Genomic DNA, 16061 nt, shown 5'->3' with positions numbered 1-16061 from the left:
GGAAGAGCTGTGAAATTTGTTGGATGGGAGGTGATTTCACTCAGTTGAGCTCTGCTCGGAGTTGCAAGAAGGACCAGGGGTGACGTGATAGCAGTCTTCCAGTATTTGAGGGGTTGCCACAAAGAAGAGGGAGTCAAACTATTCTCCAAAGCACCTGAGGCAGGACAAGAAGCAACGGGTGGAAACTAATCAAGGAGAGAAGCAACCTGGAACTAAGGAGAAATTTCCTGACAGTAAGAAATATAAATCAGTGGAACGACTTGTTTCTAGAAGTTGTTTAAAACTTGTGGACTTCAACTCCCAGAATTCCCCAGCCAGCATAGTGTAGGGTCTCCTGCTTGAGCAGGGGGTTCAACTAGAAGACCTCGAAGGTCCCTTCCAACCTTGTTCTTCTGTTCTATTCCCCAAAGCACCTTTGTGCGCAGGACAAGAATTAATGAATGGAAACTAATCAAGGAGAGAAGCAACCTAGAACTAAGGAGAAACTTCCTGACAGTGAGGACAATTAACCAGTGGAACGACTTGCCACCAGAAGTTGTGGGAACTCCAACACTGGACGTTTTAAAGAAGAGATTGGACGGCCACTTGTCTGGAATGGTATAGGATCTCCTGCTTGAGCAGGAATCAGAGGAGAAGATCTCCAAGATCCCTTCCAACTCTCTTATTCTGTTAAATGGGAGAGATACTTTCTTCCTCAGACAGCCCAGCCCTAGCATTTTCAAAGCAACTTTGCGCTGAGAGTTTTCCTGATGGCTCTTCAAACGCCCTTTGCTTCATCCGGGCCAGAGCTGTTTGTACAGGTGTCAACTCACAGCGAGGGAGTTGCAAATGCGTGAGGGATTGCAGCAGGCGATCTTCGCCAATTCCACCAACGTCAGAGTTCAAACGAAAGAGGCCGATTGTTATCTTCTGCTTCCAAGCCTTTTATTGCTCTACATTCCTTCCCCACCTGGCTAATTCGGGGAGAACTATCAACAAACAATGTTTAAGAGGCGAACCGAAGAAGGAGAAGAAGTTAAAAGTTCAGGCCTGGATAGAAGGTCAAAACAGACCCACAATCTGGGTTGGCTAGTCATGCAAAGTTGTAATGTCGATGCTTGATTATAGCAATAGCACTTGTATACCGCTTTACAGTGCTTTTACAGCCCTCTCTAAGTGGTTTACAGAGCCAGCATATTTGCCCCCAACAATCTGGGTCCTCCTTTTACCCACCTCGGAAGGATGGAAGGCTGAGTCAACCTTGAGCCATTCATGCTGTGGGCAGAATTAGCCTAAAATGCTTCATTTTAACCACTGGGATGGAAGGAAGGAAATCTCTCTAAGCGGTTTACAGAGTCAGCCTCTTGCAACCAACAATCCTCATTTTACTGACCTCAAAAGGACAGAAGGCTGAGTTAACCTTGAGCCTGGTGAGATTCGAACTGCCAAATTGCAGGCAGTCAGTAGAAGTAGCCTGCAGTACTGCACTCTAATCACTACATGAATCAAGAAGAGGGCCGTGAAAGTATTTACAGACCCCTCGCATCCTGGACATAAACTGTTTCAACTCCTACCCTCAAAACGACGCTATAGAGCACTGCACACCAGAACAACTAGACACAAGAACAGTTTTTTCCCGAAGGCCATCACTCTGCTAAACAAATAATTCCATCAACACTGTCAAACTATTTACTGAATCTGTACTACTATTAATCTTCTCATAGTTCCCATCACCAATCTCTTTCCACTTATGACTGTATGACTATAACTTGTTGCTGGCAATCCTTATGATTTATATTGATATATTGACCATCAATTGTGTTGTAAATGTTGTACCTTGATGAACGTATCTTTTCTTTTATGTACACTGAGAGCATATGCACCAAGACAAATTCCTTGTGTGTCCAATCACACTTGGCCAATAAAAATTCTATTCTATTCTATTCTATTCTATTCTATTCTATTCTATTCTATTCTATTCTATTCTATTCTATTCTATTCTACATCACTGTGGCTCTTAGGTGGAGTCTCGGCATGATCTTGGAGAACTCAGACCACTGTGGTTTGTAAGTCATGGGTTATAGGTTGAGCGTGATGCATGGTTCATGCTGCAACGACTTGCTCAATAAGCCGTGGTTTAGTATCAGGGATGAACTCATAGGCTTTGTCCTCTTCACCGTAAGTCATTGTGATGGTTTGTCATCAAGTGATGGTTTGATGATTTAGAATCAAATGGGAATGCAGCCACTGGGGTTTGTAGATAACGGTTTTTGGCTTAAAGCCCTCGAGACAACAGCAATCTAATTATGGGCATGTTTAATAGGCCTGGCTCAATGAAACATAGTTTCATGCAACAGGGGACATCGTTCATGTGTTAAGTTCTCCAGAAACTTTCTAAGTTGACTTCTGCAAGACCAAACAACTGCATAGACAGCCAAACTCTGATAACAAAACCACGTAAAGCTTTATAAAAAAAAAAACCCCACATTTTAAAATTGAGATTTCATGGAAAGTGGGGCCACCACCGTGGGAACCCTGTCTCCTCATTCCCTTATTTTTAGAATAGAATAGAATTTTTTTTTTAAATTGGCCAAGTGTGATTGGACACACAAGGAATTTGTCTTTTCAAAGACAAAATTTTCAAATTTCAATTTTCAAATACAAAAATTTTCAAAATTGCTTTCAGACGAGTGATGTTGTCCTTTTTAAATGCATGCTACACACACACACACACACAAACACACACATATAAAAAAACTTCGTCTCTAAGGAACCACTTGAACTAGTTCTGAGCGCACAGTAATCTATATCTTGGTTGGGTTGCTGCTGGGTTGCTGTTATGGAAACCCGGACACCCTGGCAAACCATGGTTATACTGTGTAAGGTGAAGGATGGATCCGGCCAAGGTTTAAAGTACAATTTGCACTTTTGTACAATTTGTAAGCTCAACTACCGTTTCCTGGTTAACCGATCCAGGTATCCTAACTGTCAAAGAAATACGTCTGAAGCAGTGGTGGATTTCAAATTTTTTTACTACAGGTTCTGTGGGCATGGCTTGGTGGGCATAGCTTGGTGGGCATGGCTTGGTGGGCATGGAAAGGGAAGGATGCTATAAAATCTCCATTCCCTCCCCACTCCCAGGGAAGACACTGCAAAACCCCCATTTCCTCCACACTCCAGGGGAAGGATACTGCAAAATCCCCATTTCCTCCCTATCAGCTGGGACTTGGGAGGAAGAGAATAGAGGGGGGCGAGGCCAGTCAGAATTTTTACTACAGGTTCTCTGAACTACCCAAAATTTCCACTTCCGGTTCTCCAGAACTGGTCAGAACCTGCTGAAACCAACCTCTGTTCCGAAGGCACCATCACTTGGGGGGGTGTTTCTCAGCCTTGGCCCTTTTAAGACATGCGGAATTCAACTCCCAGAATTCTCCAACCATCATGACTGGCTGAGGAATTCTGGGAGTTGAAATCCAGGCCTCTTAAAATGGCCATAGTCGAGAACCACCAGCTGAGGGAGATCGGATTCCTGGCCCAGATCCAAAAAACACATTTTGTTTTTCAATCTCCTTCTCAAATAGGAAATCATCTACTTTCAGAACCAGACTGCTCACTGTCTGGATTTTTGGCAGACCCATTCAGCCAAACTACACTGCTCAAAAAATAATAATAAAGGGAACACAAAAATACTGGAAGATCTGAAGGAATGAAATATACTTATAAAATACAGTACATTGTGTTGTTTAGGTGTTCCCTTTATTTTTTTGAGCCGTATATTTCAGAATAGATTGTAAAAAACTTTTTTTGAATCCTTTTGGGAAAAGAGAAAAAACAAACAAACAAACCTAGCAGGAGGGTCTAGGTTTGTTTCAACTGCAAACCGTCCTTCTTGTAGATAATTTTCTTGCTATTACTCAAACTCTAGCCTGCTTGCTCATTCTCTAGCAAATAAACATCAGGGGTTTATTATGGCCTGTAATGACTGGAAAACGCTGAAGTCCTGATACAAAAGGACACCTTATACTTGAAAGGAGATCAAAGGAAGGGGAGGGGAAAGGGAGGGGAAACTTCTTAGTCTTCTTTCATGAGGTCAACAAGCCAGCCAACTGCACGCACACACACAGAGAGAGAGAGAGAGAGAGAGAGAGAGAGAGAGAGGGAGAGAGAAATAAATTACAGCCTTCCCATCGTGATTCACTTTTAATCAATCTCCAGGAAGTCCCTTTGGGAGCGGTTTAGAAGGTCCCCATTCCCAGCGATCTGGGGTCTCTTCTCAGCAAGTTACAGAACACAGAATGACAGAGTTCAAAATACCTTATATGCCACCAGACTTGAAATCCTGGGTTTAGAAAATTTAGAACTCCGCCGCCTTCGACAGGACCTGTGTTTAACTCATAGAATCATCTATTGCAATGTCCTTCCTGTTGAAAACTTCTTCAGCTTCAATCGCAACAATACAAGAGCAAACAATAGATTTAAACTTAATGTTAACCGCTTCAGTCTTGATTGCAGAAAATTATGACTTCTGTAACAGAGTTGTTAATGCTTGGAACGCATTACCTGACTCTGTGGTCTCTTCTCAAAATCCCCAAAGCTTTAACCAAAAACTATCTACTATTGACCTCACCCCATTCCTAAGAGGTCTATAAGGGGCGTGCATAAGAGCACAAACGTGCCTACCGTTCCTGTCCTATTGTTTCCTTTCATTATATCCAATTAATATAGTTATTACGTACTTATGCTCATATATATGCTCATATATTATATCGCTATTTCATGTTAATGCTTATATATACTGTAGTGACAAAATAAATAAATAAAACATAAAATAAATAAATAAAGAGTTGGAAGGGACCTTGGAGGTCTTCTAGTCCAACCCCTGCTTGAACAGGAGACCCTATACCAGGGTTCTGCAACCTTGGCTTTTTTAAGACTTGTGGACTTCAACTCCCAGAGCTGGCTGATGAACTCTGGGAGTTGAAGTCCACAAGTCTTAAAAGAGCCAAGTTTGCAGAACCCTGGTATACTATCCCGCACTAATGGTTGTCCATTTTGCAAACCTCCTGTGATGGAGCACCCACAACTTCTGGAGGCAATTTGATTGATTGTCCTCACTCTTAGCAAATTTCTCCTTAGTTCTAGGTGGCTTCTCTCCTTGATGAGTTTCCATCCATTGCTTCTTGTCCTGTCCTCAGGTGCTTTGGAGAACAGCTTGGCTCCCTCTTCTTTGGGGCAGCCCCTGAGATATTGGAAGACTGCTATCACGTCACCCTTGGTCCTGCTCTGGCTGAAGAAGTCCAATGCTTCGTTGTGATGTTTAAGGGCCTCTGTGGCTCAGACTGGTAAGACAGTCTGTTATTAACAGCAGCTGCCTGCAATTACTGCAGGTTCTAGTCCCACCAGGCCCAAGGTTGACTCAGCCTTCCATCCTTTACAAGGTAGGTAAAATGAGGACCCAGATTGTTGGGGGCAATAAGTTGACTTTGTATATAAATACACAAATAGGATGAAGACTATTGCTAACATAGTGTAAGCCGCTCTGAGTCTTCGGAGAAGGGCGGGATATAAATGCAAATTAAAAAAAAATACAGGTAGTAGTCCTCGACTTACAACTGTTCATTTAGCAGCCATTCAAAGTTACAAAGGCCGTGAAATGTAAATAAATAAATAAAAAAGTGACCTATGACCATTTTTCACACTATGACCATTTTTCACATCGTAGCATCCCCGTGATCAAAATTCAGACGCTCGAATCCAGATTTACTCAACAACCACGTTACTAACTTAACAAAGGCAATGGTTCACCTAACAGCGGTGGCAAAAAAAGTCGTAACATGAAGGAGACCCGCTTAACAAATGTTTCCCTTAGCCATCCAAATTTTGGGCTCAATGGAGGAGTCTAACCCGAGGACTACTGTAGTCTCAGCCAGAGTTTTTCCGAGTTTAACGAAGCTGCAGTCCTTACAAGTGTAATTTGATCGGGTTTGGGAAAGCAAAGGCTCAGGAAACATGAGGTTGGTCCATGGGGGCAGGGAAGAAATTTGGGACCTACAGAAGCCTCACAAAATAGCTAGCCAAGATTCAAGGCTTCTTGGGGAGAGGCGAAACTCAAAACCGCCAATCTCGGATCGTCTCAATCCGACTGCAAAGCTTGGATTGAGCCTGGCGCCTGGCCCCGACTTCCATTTATCATTTCTTAAAAGAGCTATAAAAAAACCTCGATCGATCCGACACCACAGTTTCAGAGCCAAGATGGAAGGTCTCTCTGTGTGTGTGAGTGTGTTTTTAAAAAGACCCCCGTATAATTCACTTCCAAACGGGGAGCCAATGTGACCTGGAGGGACCATAAATTGTTCTTTTTATTAAAAAGGAAAAGCAATCAAAGCCGTGTCACAATTAGATGCCTCATTTGCTGTGAAATCAAGGTGATTAAAGTGTTTTTTTTTTTAAAAAAAAATAATGCCAACGGCTCTTGATGAAATACCTTTTTCACCTCCTCTGTTGTAAGCGAGGCTTTCTTGGGCCCTTGAAAAAAAAATTTTTTTCTCCCTACCGAGATAACAATGCAGGCTAAGCAAAAAAAAAAAAAATTACTGTAAAAGCGGCATAGTGTAAAATGAAAGGAAACAATGCATCCGTCTTTTCAACCGTTTTTTTAGATTTAACATAAGCACCTCTATTAAACGGAGAGAAATAGGCTGGGAGTTGACAAGGTAAGCACTCCCTCGTGATCATTTTTTTAAAAAGAACACAGGCTCTGAAGGAAAGAAAAAAACCCCCGCACTATACAATTGCCACCTTTCTTCTTGTTAAGAATTTTGTTGCTAAGAAAAGCTTGCCTGGGGGCGGGGGGGAGGGGGGAGAGCTTATTATCCTTGATTGATTGATTTCCAAAGAAGAAGAAGAAGAAGAAGAAGAAGGGAAGGAAGGAAGGAAGGAAGGAAGGAAGGAAGGAAGGAAGGAAGGAAAGAAAGAAAGAAAGACCTTCTCACTAGAACTTGGAATGGTTTCTCTTGCACCAATTAACAAAGAAAAAAAATTCTAAATTTTTAATTCTAATTGAGGAGGAGAAAAAAAAATACATGGGCTCACCTCGAATAATGTGGCCTTTCCCTTTAGAAAGAAAACCAATTTTCTTTTTGGGCCAAAATTCCAAAGCTTAAAAATGGCAAGGTTTGATGAGGATTGTGGTCGTTCTTTAAGAATTTGTATTTTTTTCCCCCGTCTTCAAAAGGGAACTTGTTCAGCAATTTGCAGGGCCAAAGGTTATTGGCATAGAAAACGCAACAATAGAGGAAAAAACAACAACGGAAGGTTGGAAAAAGTAGAAAGTTACCTTGAGCTGTATAAGATTTCCAAAGCCTGAGTAGGCTAACAAACACCCAAATCCAAACGCCAATTTCTCCACGGCAGGTAGAAACACACACACACACACACACACACAAGTTGATTCAAACTCTCCAGGTTGTCCAAAGATACAAGCCACCTGGAGCTTCCGAGCTGGATCTTTTCCTTGGACAATGGTACCTCCAACAACCTCCAGACCCCGGCGGAGATCCCTGCTGAGATGCTATCTCAAGATTTATGGGTCTAGGGGGTGAGAAAGGCGCTTTGAAAATCCCAGAGGCCCCCAGAACTTCCTCAATCCAATCGGGGAAAACTCCAGAGGTGACCCAGCCTTGGAACTTAAAGGTAAAGTTGAACTCACAGTAGTGAAGAAACTTTCTTCGTGTCCCGGACCAAGGAACTTTAGCCCCTCTACGGTTAAGAGGGATTGGCTTGGGGCCAGCCTGGGGCTCAGAAATTGAAAACAACCCGCCTGGCGGGAAGGGAGGAGGGGGGATTTATCTAGCCTAGTGTTGAACCTCAGCCAAATGGAAAGGTTTTTTTCCCACCCACCCCCTCCTCAAGTCTTCTAATCTCTTCTTCAATCCCAGAACATCTCCAAGTTGGACTAATAGAAGCTTTGCTACAGTCCATAAATATCTAATCACGAGCAGGATCAGACCTGTCGTTAGACCTGTCACTCAGCCCTGACAACTTTTAAGATGGGTGGACTTCAGCTCCCGCTCATCTTCAAGTTGCCACGGTTGAGGGACTGCCGAGGAGGACGTGGCACTTGGTCCTGGAGAAGATTCCCACTCCTGAAATGAAACAGCTTTGCGTTTCGCAGGAAGATCTAGATCGCTTTGGCCAGTTGGCTTAAAGGAATTAATAAATCAAAGCAATTCATTCTGATATCCCTTTGAATCAGTGGTGAAATCCAATTTTTTTTTACTACCGGTTCTGTGGGCGTGGCTTGGTGGGCTTGGTAAGGGAAGGATACTGCAAAATCCCCATTCCCTCCCCACTCCTGGGGGAAGCATACTGTAAATTCCCCATTCCCACCCCACTCCAGGGGAAGGTACTGCAAAATCCCCATTCCCACCCCACTCCAGGGGAAGAATACTGCAAAATCCCCATTCCCTCCCCACTCCTAGGAGAAAGATATTGCAAAATCTCCATTCCCACCCCACTCCAGGAGAAGGATACTGCAAAATCCCCATTCCCTCCCCACTCCTGGGAGAAAGATATTGCAAAATCTCCATTCCCACCCCACTCCAGGAGAAGGATACTGCAAAATCCCCATTCCCTCCCCACTCCCGGGGGAAGCATATTGCAAATTCCCCAATCCCACCCCATTCCAGGGGAAGGATATTGCAAAATCCCCATTCCCACCCGACTCCAGGAGAAGAATACCGCAAACTCCCCATTCCCTCCCCACTCCTGGGGAAAGATATTGCAAAATCTCCATTCCCACCCCACTCCAGGGGAAGGATACTGCAAAATCCCCATTCCCTCCCTACTCCTGGGGGAAGCATATTGCAAATTCCCCATTCCTTCCCCACTCCTGGGGGAAGCATATTGCAAAATCTCCATTCTCACCCCACTCCTGGGGGAAGGATACTGCAAGGATACTGCAAGGGAAGGTTTGCACAGGCATGTTTCTCCCTCCACCCTTTTTATTCCTGTTAGGGAAAGGCTCAAGCTTGGCCTTGTTTATCCAAGGTCACGCAACACCTTGTTTTAAGTTGCCATGGCTTCATGCAAACAAACGGAAGGAGCACAGCTTTTGTTTCCTCCTACACCTGGTCACTTTCTTCCTTTCTGGCTTGTTTTCTGGACTCTGAGTAGATCCTCCAAGTTTGATCCCATTCAAGAATGAGCTTCATCTCTTGGTCTTCCGTCTGAGCGGGTTCCTCAGAAGCAACGAGTGATGCGTAGCATCTTGCGCCCATGGAGAAGTGAGTAGAAGGTCTGATCTTTGGAAGACTGCTATGGGCTGATTTGGACAGGGCCAAGGTCTGTATGGATCCTTTTCCACGGAGCGTCCATTCCAATTGCCCAGCAGTCGAAGTTCTACTAGACAGCTACAACTCTTTACTGATGGCACCATCTCCATTGACTCAATACAATCTCCTCTTTGGAATGAAGACACCATGCTACTAATCGGACAGGTGGAATCATTGGCTATTAGTTTGAACTATCCATACTTCTTTGAAGATCTTCTCTGGGATACTCCTGGCCATGGTTGGAAAAACAGGGGAGCCCCGTGTCCCGGCCACCTTGCAGAAATCCCGCCTGAAGACCGAGGAGAAGATCCTGGATCTTGACTTCCAGCTGGAGAGCGTGCAATTTAACGAACTAGGGAGGTACACCCTGCGGTTGACTGCAGAAAATCCTCTGGTGGAGGGCTCTGAAGCTGGGGTGCAGCTGCGGGTGAATGAAGGAGAAGTGCTTCATACAAACACGGCCACCACCAACGTGGTAGAGCAGGCCAACCTCAGCGAAGTCTACATGTTTGAGAAGCGGAGGTTTCTCTTCATCCTGCCCAAAGGTAAGAGGAGGGGAAAGATGGAAAGGGGGCAGAATCCACTTTCAGAATTCACTTTCAGAGGGGCAGGGGAGATGTGAAGAAGGGAGCAATCTTAAGAGGAGCTTTGCAAAGCCAAGGTAGCGCAGGATTTTGATGCTCTGTGAAGTCTAGGATTAAGGAGCAAGATTGCATTACAGACCCAGGGTGTCCTCCTCCTCCTTAGAACAAATGAGGTTCTAAGCTCCTTCTCCTCCTCTTCTCCTTCTCTTTCTCCTTCTTAGAACTAATGATGTTCTAAGCTTCTTCTTCTTCTTCTTCTTCTTCTTCTTCTTCTTCTTCTTCTTCTTCTTCTTCTTCTTCTCCTTCTCCTTCTCCTTCTCCTTCTCCTTCTCCTCCTCCTCCTCCTCCTCCTCCTCCTCCTCCTCCTCCTCCCTCTTCCTCTTCTCCCCTCCTCCTCCTCCTCCTCCTTAGAACAAATGAGGTTTTAAGCTCCTCCTCCTCTTCTCTTTCTCCTTCTCCTTCTCCTTCTTAGAACAAATGTTTTAAGCTGCCTATCTTCTTCTTCTTCTTCTTCTTCTTCTTCTTCTTCTTCTTCTCCTCCTCCTCCTCCTCCTCCTCCTCCTCCTCCTTCCTCTTCTCCCCTCCTCCTCCTCCTCTTTGTCCTCCTCTTCCTCCTCCTCCTCCTCCTCCTTCTCTTCCTCTTAAGTGTACTAGTCCAATCCCCTGCTCAGGCAGGAGACCCTCTACCATTTCAGACAAGCGGCTGTCCAGTCTCTTCTTAAAAACCTCCAGTGTTGGAGTGCTCACAACTTCTGGTGGCAAGCTGTTCCAGTAGCGCAATCTTCCAGTTGCAGGACAGATTGTTTTTTCTCTTCTTTAAAAAAAAACGTAGGTTTCTGCAAAAACGATAAAAACCACGATGCTCGGCTGCGGATTGAAGCTTTACGGCAGCGTGGGACCTTCCTGAAGACCACCGTGAAGACAGGAGAGGCGTTCTTCGCTATTTACCCCCGCACTAACCAGCCTAGAATAAACCTCTTTGCTAGCAAAGATGAAGATTTATACCGTTATAGTGATATTATGGTGCTTCTCCGGGCTGGGGGCAACGACTTGGCCATGCATTGTGGGAGGTTGGCTTACACGGTATCGTTCCACGAGCATCGACCCAACGCCAAAAGAGAGATACCCATCACGCCACGCCATCTTTCTCCTTTGGTCCCCCGCAAGGAAGAGAAGCTGCAGGTGGAGGTGGGAGGCTCTTACCTGGCACCTTTACAGTTGTTGGAAGTCCAGCCAGAGAGGACTCCAGGCAGTGCACTTGAACGCCGACCATCTCAGGTGTCACTGACTGCAGAATCCCATGTTCGTGGGGTAAGGCATGTCCAAGTATCAGGGTTATTCTGAATTTTATTTTATTTGTTCTTCCTTCGGGATGGGGTGGGTGGTGGGTGGGAAGTGAGTGCAAGTGGATCAAAGAGGAAGGGGCGGTTTTTATCTCCTTTGCAGGAGGAAGCTTGGCTGTAAATGGAAGGATGGAACGCATCGATGTTGGTCTTGGACAGGGGTGAAATGCTCCCGGTTTGGACCAGATCACCTGATCTGGTAGCGATGGCGGCAGGTGGTTCGGGGAACCGGTAGCAAAAATCCCTGCCCCCCCATGCCCAGCTGAGCTGCACAATCATCAGAGGGTTGTTTTTTTTTTAACTTTTAAAAGCATTTTTTATTTGGCTGAAAAAATGCTTTTAAAAGTAAAAAAAAAGCCTCTGAAGATCGTGTGGCTCAGCTGGGATCGTCAGAGCCTTTTAAAAGCATTTTTTCTACAACCTCTTTGGCTGAGATCGGCAGAGGAGCCTTTTAAAAGCATCTGACGATCAGGCAACTCAGCTGAGATCGCCAGAGGAGCCTTTTAAAAGCATTTTTTCTACAACCTCTTCAGCTGAAGAGGTTGTAGAAAAAATGCTTTTAAAAGTAAAAAAAAAATGGTCACGCCCACCCAGTCACATTACCCCCCCAAGCCACGGCCACAGAACAGGTAGTAACACATTTTAGATTTCATCCCTGGTCTTGGATGAGCAAAGTAGTGTGAATTGGGGGTAGGCAGGTTAAGAACTTCCAAAGAACTGTGGGAATGGCCTTGGGGGGTGGGGCAGATGGAAAGGCTGAAAAGGGACTACAGGCATGTAAAAGGTGGCTGACAGAAAGGACGATGGCATGGAGAACATTTCAGAAAGGATCTGTCAAGCACCCAGGAAATCAAAAGATCTGGGCAGTTCAAATATGCAGAAAGCTTTATTGCAAGATTTAAGCTCTCTACAAGAATCTGAACTACTAACGGTCGAGGGAAATTAAATATATAAGGAATTCAAGGTGGGCTGGACTTAGATCTCTTGTGGGCACGAAGGGACTGGAGACTGATGATGTGTTTGACCCTTCCCTCCAGCTCAGCCTGGTCACCTCCTACAGCAGGGCTCTGCAAACTTGGCTCTTTTAAGACTTGTGGACTTCACCTCCCAGTGTTCCTCAGCCAGCTTTGCTGGATCCTCTCCAGTTTTCTGGAGCAGGGGTCTCCAACTTTGGTCCCTTTAAGACTTGTGGACTTCAACTCCCAGAGTTCCTCAGCCAGCAAACCTGGCTGAGGGACTCTGGGAGTTGGTCCACAAGTTTTAAAGGGACAAGGTTGGAGACCCCTGTTCTGAAGAATCAAAAGAAAGGAGGGGAGAAATACTTTCGGTCTTGCAAGATTCCTGTCCATGTAACCTTAGAATAAAGATAGAGGGGTCCTTATTGCCCTCGGAGCTCGGTTGTTCTCTTGCAGATGTTTCATTGCCAAACTAGGTAACATCATCTGTGCTAGTAGGGAGTGAGATTCATATTGGCCCAATTTCCCCAATTCATACGGCTTGGGGAATTCTAGCAGATGAAATCCACCCATTTTCTTCAAATTCCCAAGATTGAGAAACACTGCCCCAAGGGATAATTCAGAGGTGGGATTGTGGCAGCCATTTTATCTTTATGGACTTCCTCAGGCAGGTGCCCTTTCTCTCTTCTTAGCACTCGCCGTACGGCCCGCCAGAGTCCCAAAAAGAAGTCCCCGATGAAGACATCCAAGGATTTTTAGAAGAACGATCCATCTTAGTGGCTTCTTCTTCCTCCAGCTCCTCCTCCTCTTCGCTCGCACCAGCTTTGCCAAGGACGTTGCCAAGCCATGCCAGTCTCCACCTGCCTTCTCCAGGAGATAGCCCAAAGCTGGCCTCTTTCTTTGGATTGCTGGTAGGTGAAAAACATGCACAATCAACCATGAAAATGCAACCTTTGCCTCCTTCTCTTTGTCGTCTGGGTTCAAACCAGGTTAACCCAACAAGGTCCAGAAGCTGCTCCTTCGTGGTTAGAGAACCAAGGATTTGCTTGTTTGATTTATGTGTTAATTCAAGGGCAGCTATTTAATTCCCTCCACCAAGAGCTTTGCAAAGTCCTCCCACAGCGTATTTTAGTCTGGAAGGTGGCCCTTCCAGAAATTTTCTTTTGTTACCAGGGCTTGGTGTTGCATCCCATGTTAATGGCAGAAATGTTTACAAAGTGGAAATGTTTCTCGGGGCTGGAAAGGAAAACGATTTAGTGCCTGATCAGAAAGCTATTGCATGGTGTGTGTTTTTTTTCTTAGGTGGAATAAAAACTTAGAAACAAAAGGGTTCTCTAAGGAGTAGCAGAGAAATTCTATGCTTAAGGGAAGGCTGGAGAGGTTCTGAAAGGCCTTGGTGTTTTGTTTGGTTTTACATTTTATTTTATTATTTTATTTAATGTCAGTCCTTTGAACTTTAGGTTTATTCGATGGTTTTCATTCTGAAGCTAGACTCAGAAACAAAATGATGCATAAGCTGGGTTTATGATCAATTACATCAAAGTTGAGCAAAGAGGTGAATAATGTCAGGCTTTAACATAGTCTAATTGTTGTCCAAAAACACAGCTCCTTTGTCTCGACATCTTCTAGATGAGGTGACTACAAAACATTCCACTGGCTCTAAATGGGTTAAAATTTACACGCCTCCATATTGAAATATTTGCCATTATATTCCTGTAAGCTGCCTTGAGTCGCGGTGTGCGAATAGGCGCCGATAGAAATCCCCTAAAATAAATCAAATAAATAAATTATTGTCATGGTCATTGTATTATCTATGACTGCCCAAACTCCCAAACTACAAAGTAATCAAAAGGTTTAGCATAAAATAAAAGAGTTTGGCAGATAAAACATGTCGATAATTTAATAATTTAATGTAAATAAAGGAAAGGGGATAAGAAATAAAATAACAAATGTGATATGGGGGGAAAGGTATAAAAGCAAAAGAAGATTGCTAAGAAACGCTGCTTAGAAATAGGAAATATTTATGTTATATGTTGTGTGTTTGTCAGAATGTGTATCAATAAGCTAAATAAATAAAACAAGTTGATCGATTTTGTGGAAAACGATTAAAAAACTCAAATCGTATTCATTTATTCGTAAAGACCTTGCTTTTAACAACCCTGGTTTAAACCTGACTGTTACTGTTGTAATTTTAGGACTTTGATCTAAATATTTACATCTTCAAAGTTGTCTCTTCTTGGCCTCTTATTTTAAGGTTTGCGGTTGCATGTTTTTACGGGGTCCTTTTTGAAAGGGGATGGATGAATTTCAGCCGAAGGAATGGGTGACAAGAGCCTTGCCTGATGGTGAATGAAAACGTGGTCTGGTTGCGCTATTGTGAGAGTGACACCGATTGTGAGCTCATTGCTGGATGGCTGAGCATGGACAAAAGGATACACATGTTTCTTGAACGTCTGTGGATTAGCCTCTTGATGGGACGGTCCCCATATTGGGGCCGTGAACTACATGGCGACGTCTTCTTCTTTTCAAGCCTTTTAATAAGGGCACTTAATTCCAGCACTGTAAATAATTCTTGTTCTATCTTTGCCTTCAGCTTCTTCGCTCTTTTGTTTCTCCAAGCTGCAGAAAGTGTAACTTCTTTTTCTTAAATTAGCATCCACTTCCTATGTTTAGAGCATTTTTTTCAGGAGGTGTGAAGCTGAAGATAGCAATGTTGTTCTAAGCTCCTCCTCCTCTTCTTCTTCTCCTCCTCCTCCTCCTCCTCCTCTTCTTCTTCTCCTCCTCCTCTCCTCCTCCTCTTCTTCTCCTTCTTCTTCTCCTCCTCCTCCTCTCCTCCTCCTCTTCTTCTCCTTCTTCTCCTCCTCCTCTCCTCCTCTTCCTCCTCCTCCTCCTCTTCTTCTTCTTCTTTCCTCTCCTCTCCTCCTCCTCTTCTTCTCCTTCTTCTCCTCCTCCTCCTCCTCTCCTCCTCCTCTCTTCTCCTTCCTCCTCCTCCTCCTCCTCTCCTCCTCCTCTTCTTCTCCTTCTCCTCCTCCTCCTCCTCCTCTCCTCCTCCTCTTCTTCTCCTTCTTCTCCTCCTCCTCCTCCTCTCCTCCTCCTCTTCTTCTCCTTCTCCTCCCCCTCCTCCTCTCCTCCTCCTCTTCTCCTTCTCCTCCTCCTCCTCTCCTCCTCCTCTTCTTCTCCTTCTTCTCCTCCTCCTCCTCCTCTCCTCCTCCTCTTCTTCTCCTTCTTCTCCTCCTCCTCCTCTCCTCCTCCTCTTCTTCTCCTTCTTCTCCTCCTCCTCCTCTTCCTCCTCCATCTCTTCCATAGTATTTTAGTTTTTAGATTTCATCTTTTGTATTTTTTTGTCTCTTGCGTTTTGATCAAGATGTGATATGAATGTGCCATATGCTAAATAATAATAATAATTCTTCACCTCTGCTTCTGCCTCCGTCTTTGGCTAATATGAATGATTACTTCTGCATAGTGGGAGAAATATTTGGGAACGCATAAATTGTGTGGCTAGCAAATTCTGGAAGTTGAAGTCCACACATCTTAAAGTTGTTAAGATCAGAAATGATGAAACAGGAGCCCAAGATTTGCAAGGGAAGACATTTGGATCAGTGGCAGCACCAACAATTGTCTCGTTTGGATTCTCATCCAAATTACCGATTTTCAGAGTACAACAACTTCCATTTCCATCTTCAATTTGAAACCTACAAGATGTGATTGAATCGCCAGATAAATTAACATAAAAGGTCTAAATTGCAATAAAATGATCATGATTTGAAAAATGATTTACCTTTGGGGAGCAATGAAACCAGTGGCGTGTTTGTCAAGACAAGACATTTTAAATCAGCTCTTGTGAAGACATCCATGTGCCATAAAACT

At 44.3% G+C, this 16061-nt stretch overlaps 2 protein-coding genes across 4 annotated transcripts in view; both read left to right on the top strand.

Annotated features, from left to right (window-relative positions):
- Positions 1–16061, top strand: part of LOC131184502 (immunoglobulin superfamily containing leucine-rich repeat protein-like) — a 195095-nt gene that overhangs the window by 41458 nt on the left and 137576 nt on the right. The window lies entirely within an intron of this gene.
- Positions 9132–16061, top strand: part of CCDC33 (coiled-coil domain containing 33) — a 108759-nt gene continuing 101829 nt past the window's right edge. For all 3 annotated transcript variants that reach the window (XM_058155850.1, XM_058155849.1, XM_058155848.1), the window contains exons 1-3: positions 9132–9856; positions 10728–11206; positions 12887–13105. In XM_058155850.1, the coding sequence (XP_058011833.1) occupies positions 9547–9856; positions 10728–11206; positions 12887–13105 (1008 nt within the window). In that variant the 5' untranslated portion in view covers positions 9132–9546. The remainder of the gene's footprint in view (positions 9857–10727; positions 11207–12886; positions 13106–16061) is intronic.

The sequence above is a fragment of the Ahaetulla prasina genome, chromosome 13, assembly GCF_028640845.1.
Source record: "Ahaetulla prasina isolate Xishuangbanna chromosome 13, ASM2864084v1, whole genome shotgun sequence".
NCBI classification, from domain to species: Eukaryota; Metazoa; Chordata; class Lepidosauria; order Squamata; family Colubridae; genus Ahaetulla; species Ahaetulla prasina.
The sequence above is the reverse complement of the archived record's forward strand: the minus strand, read 5'-3'. Positions and strand labels throughout refer to the sequence as shown.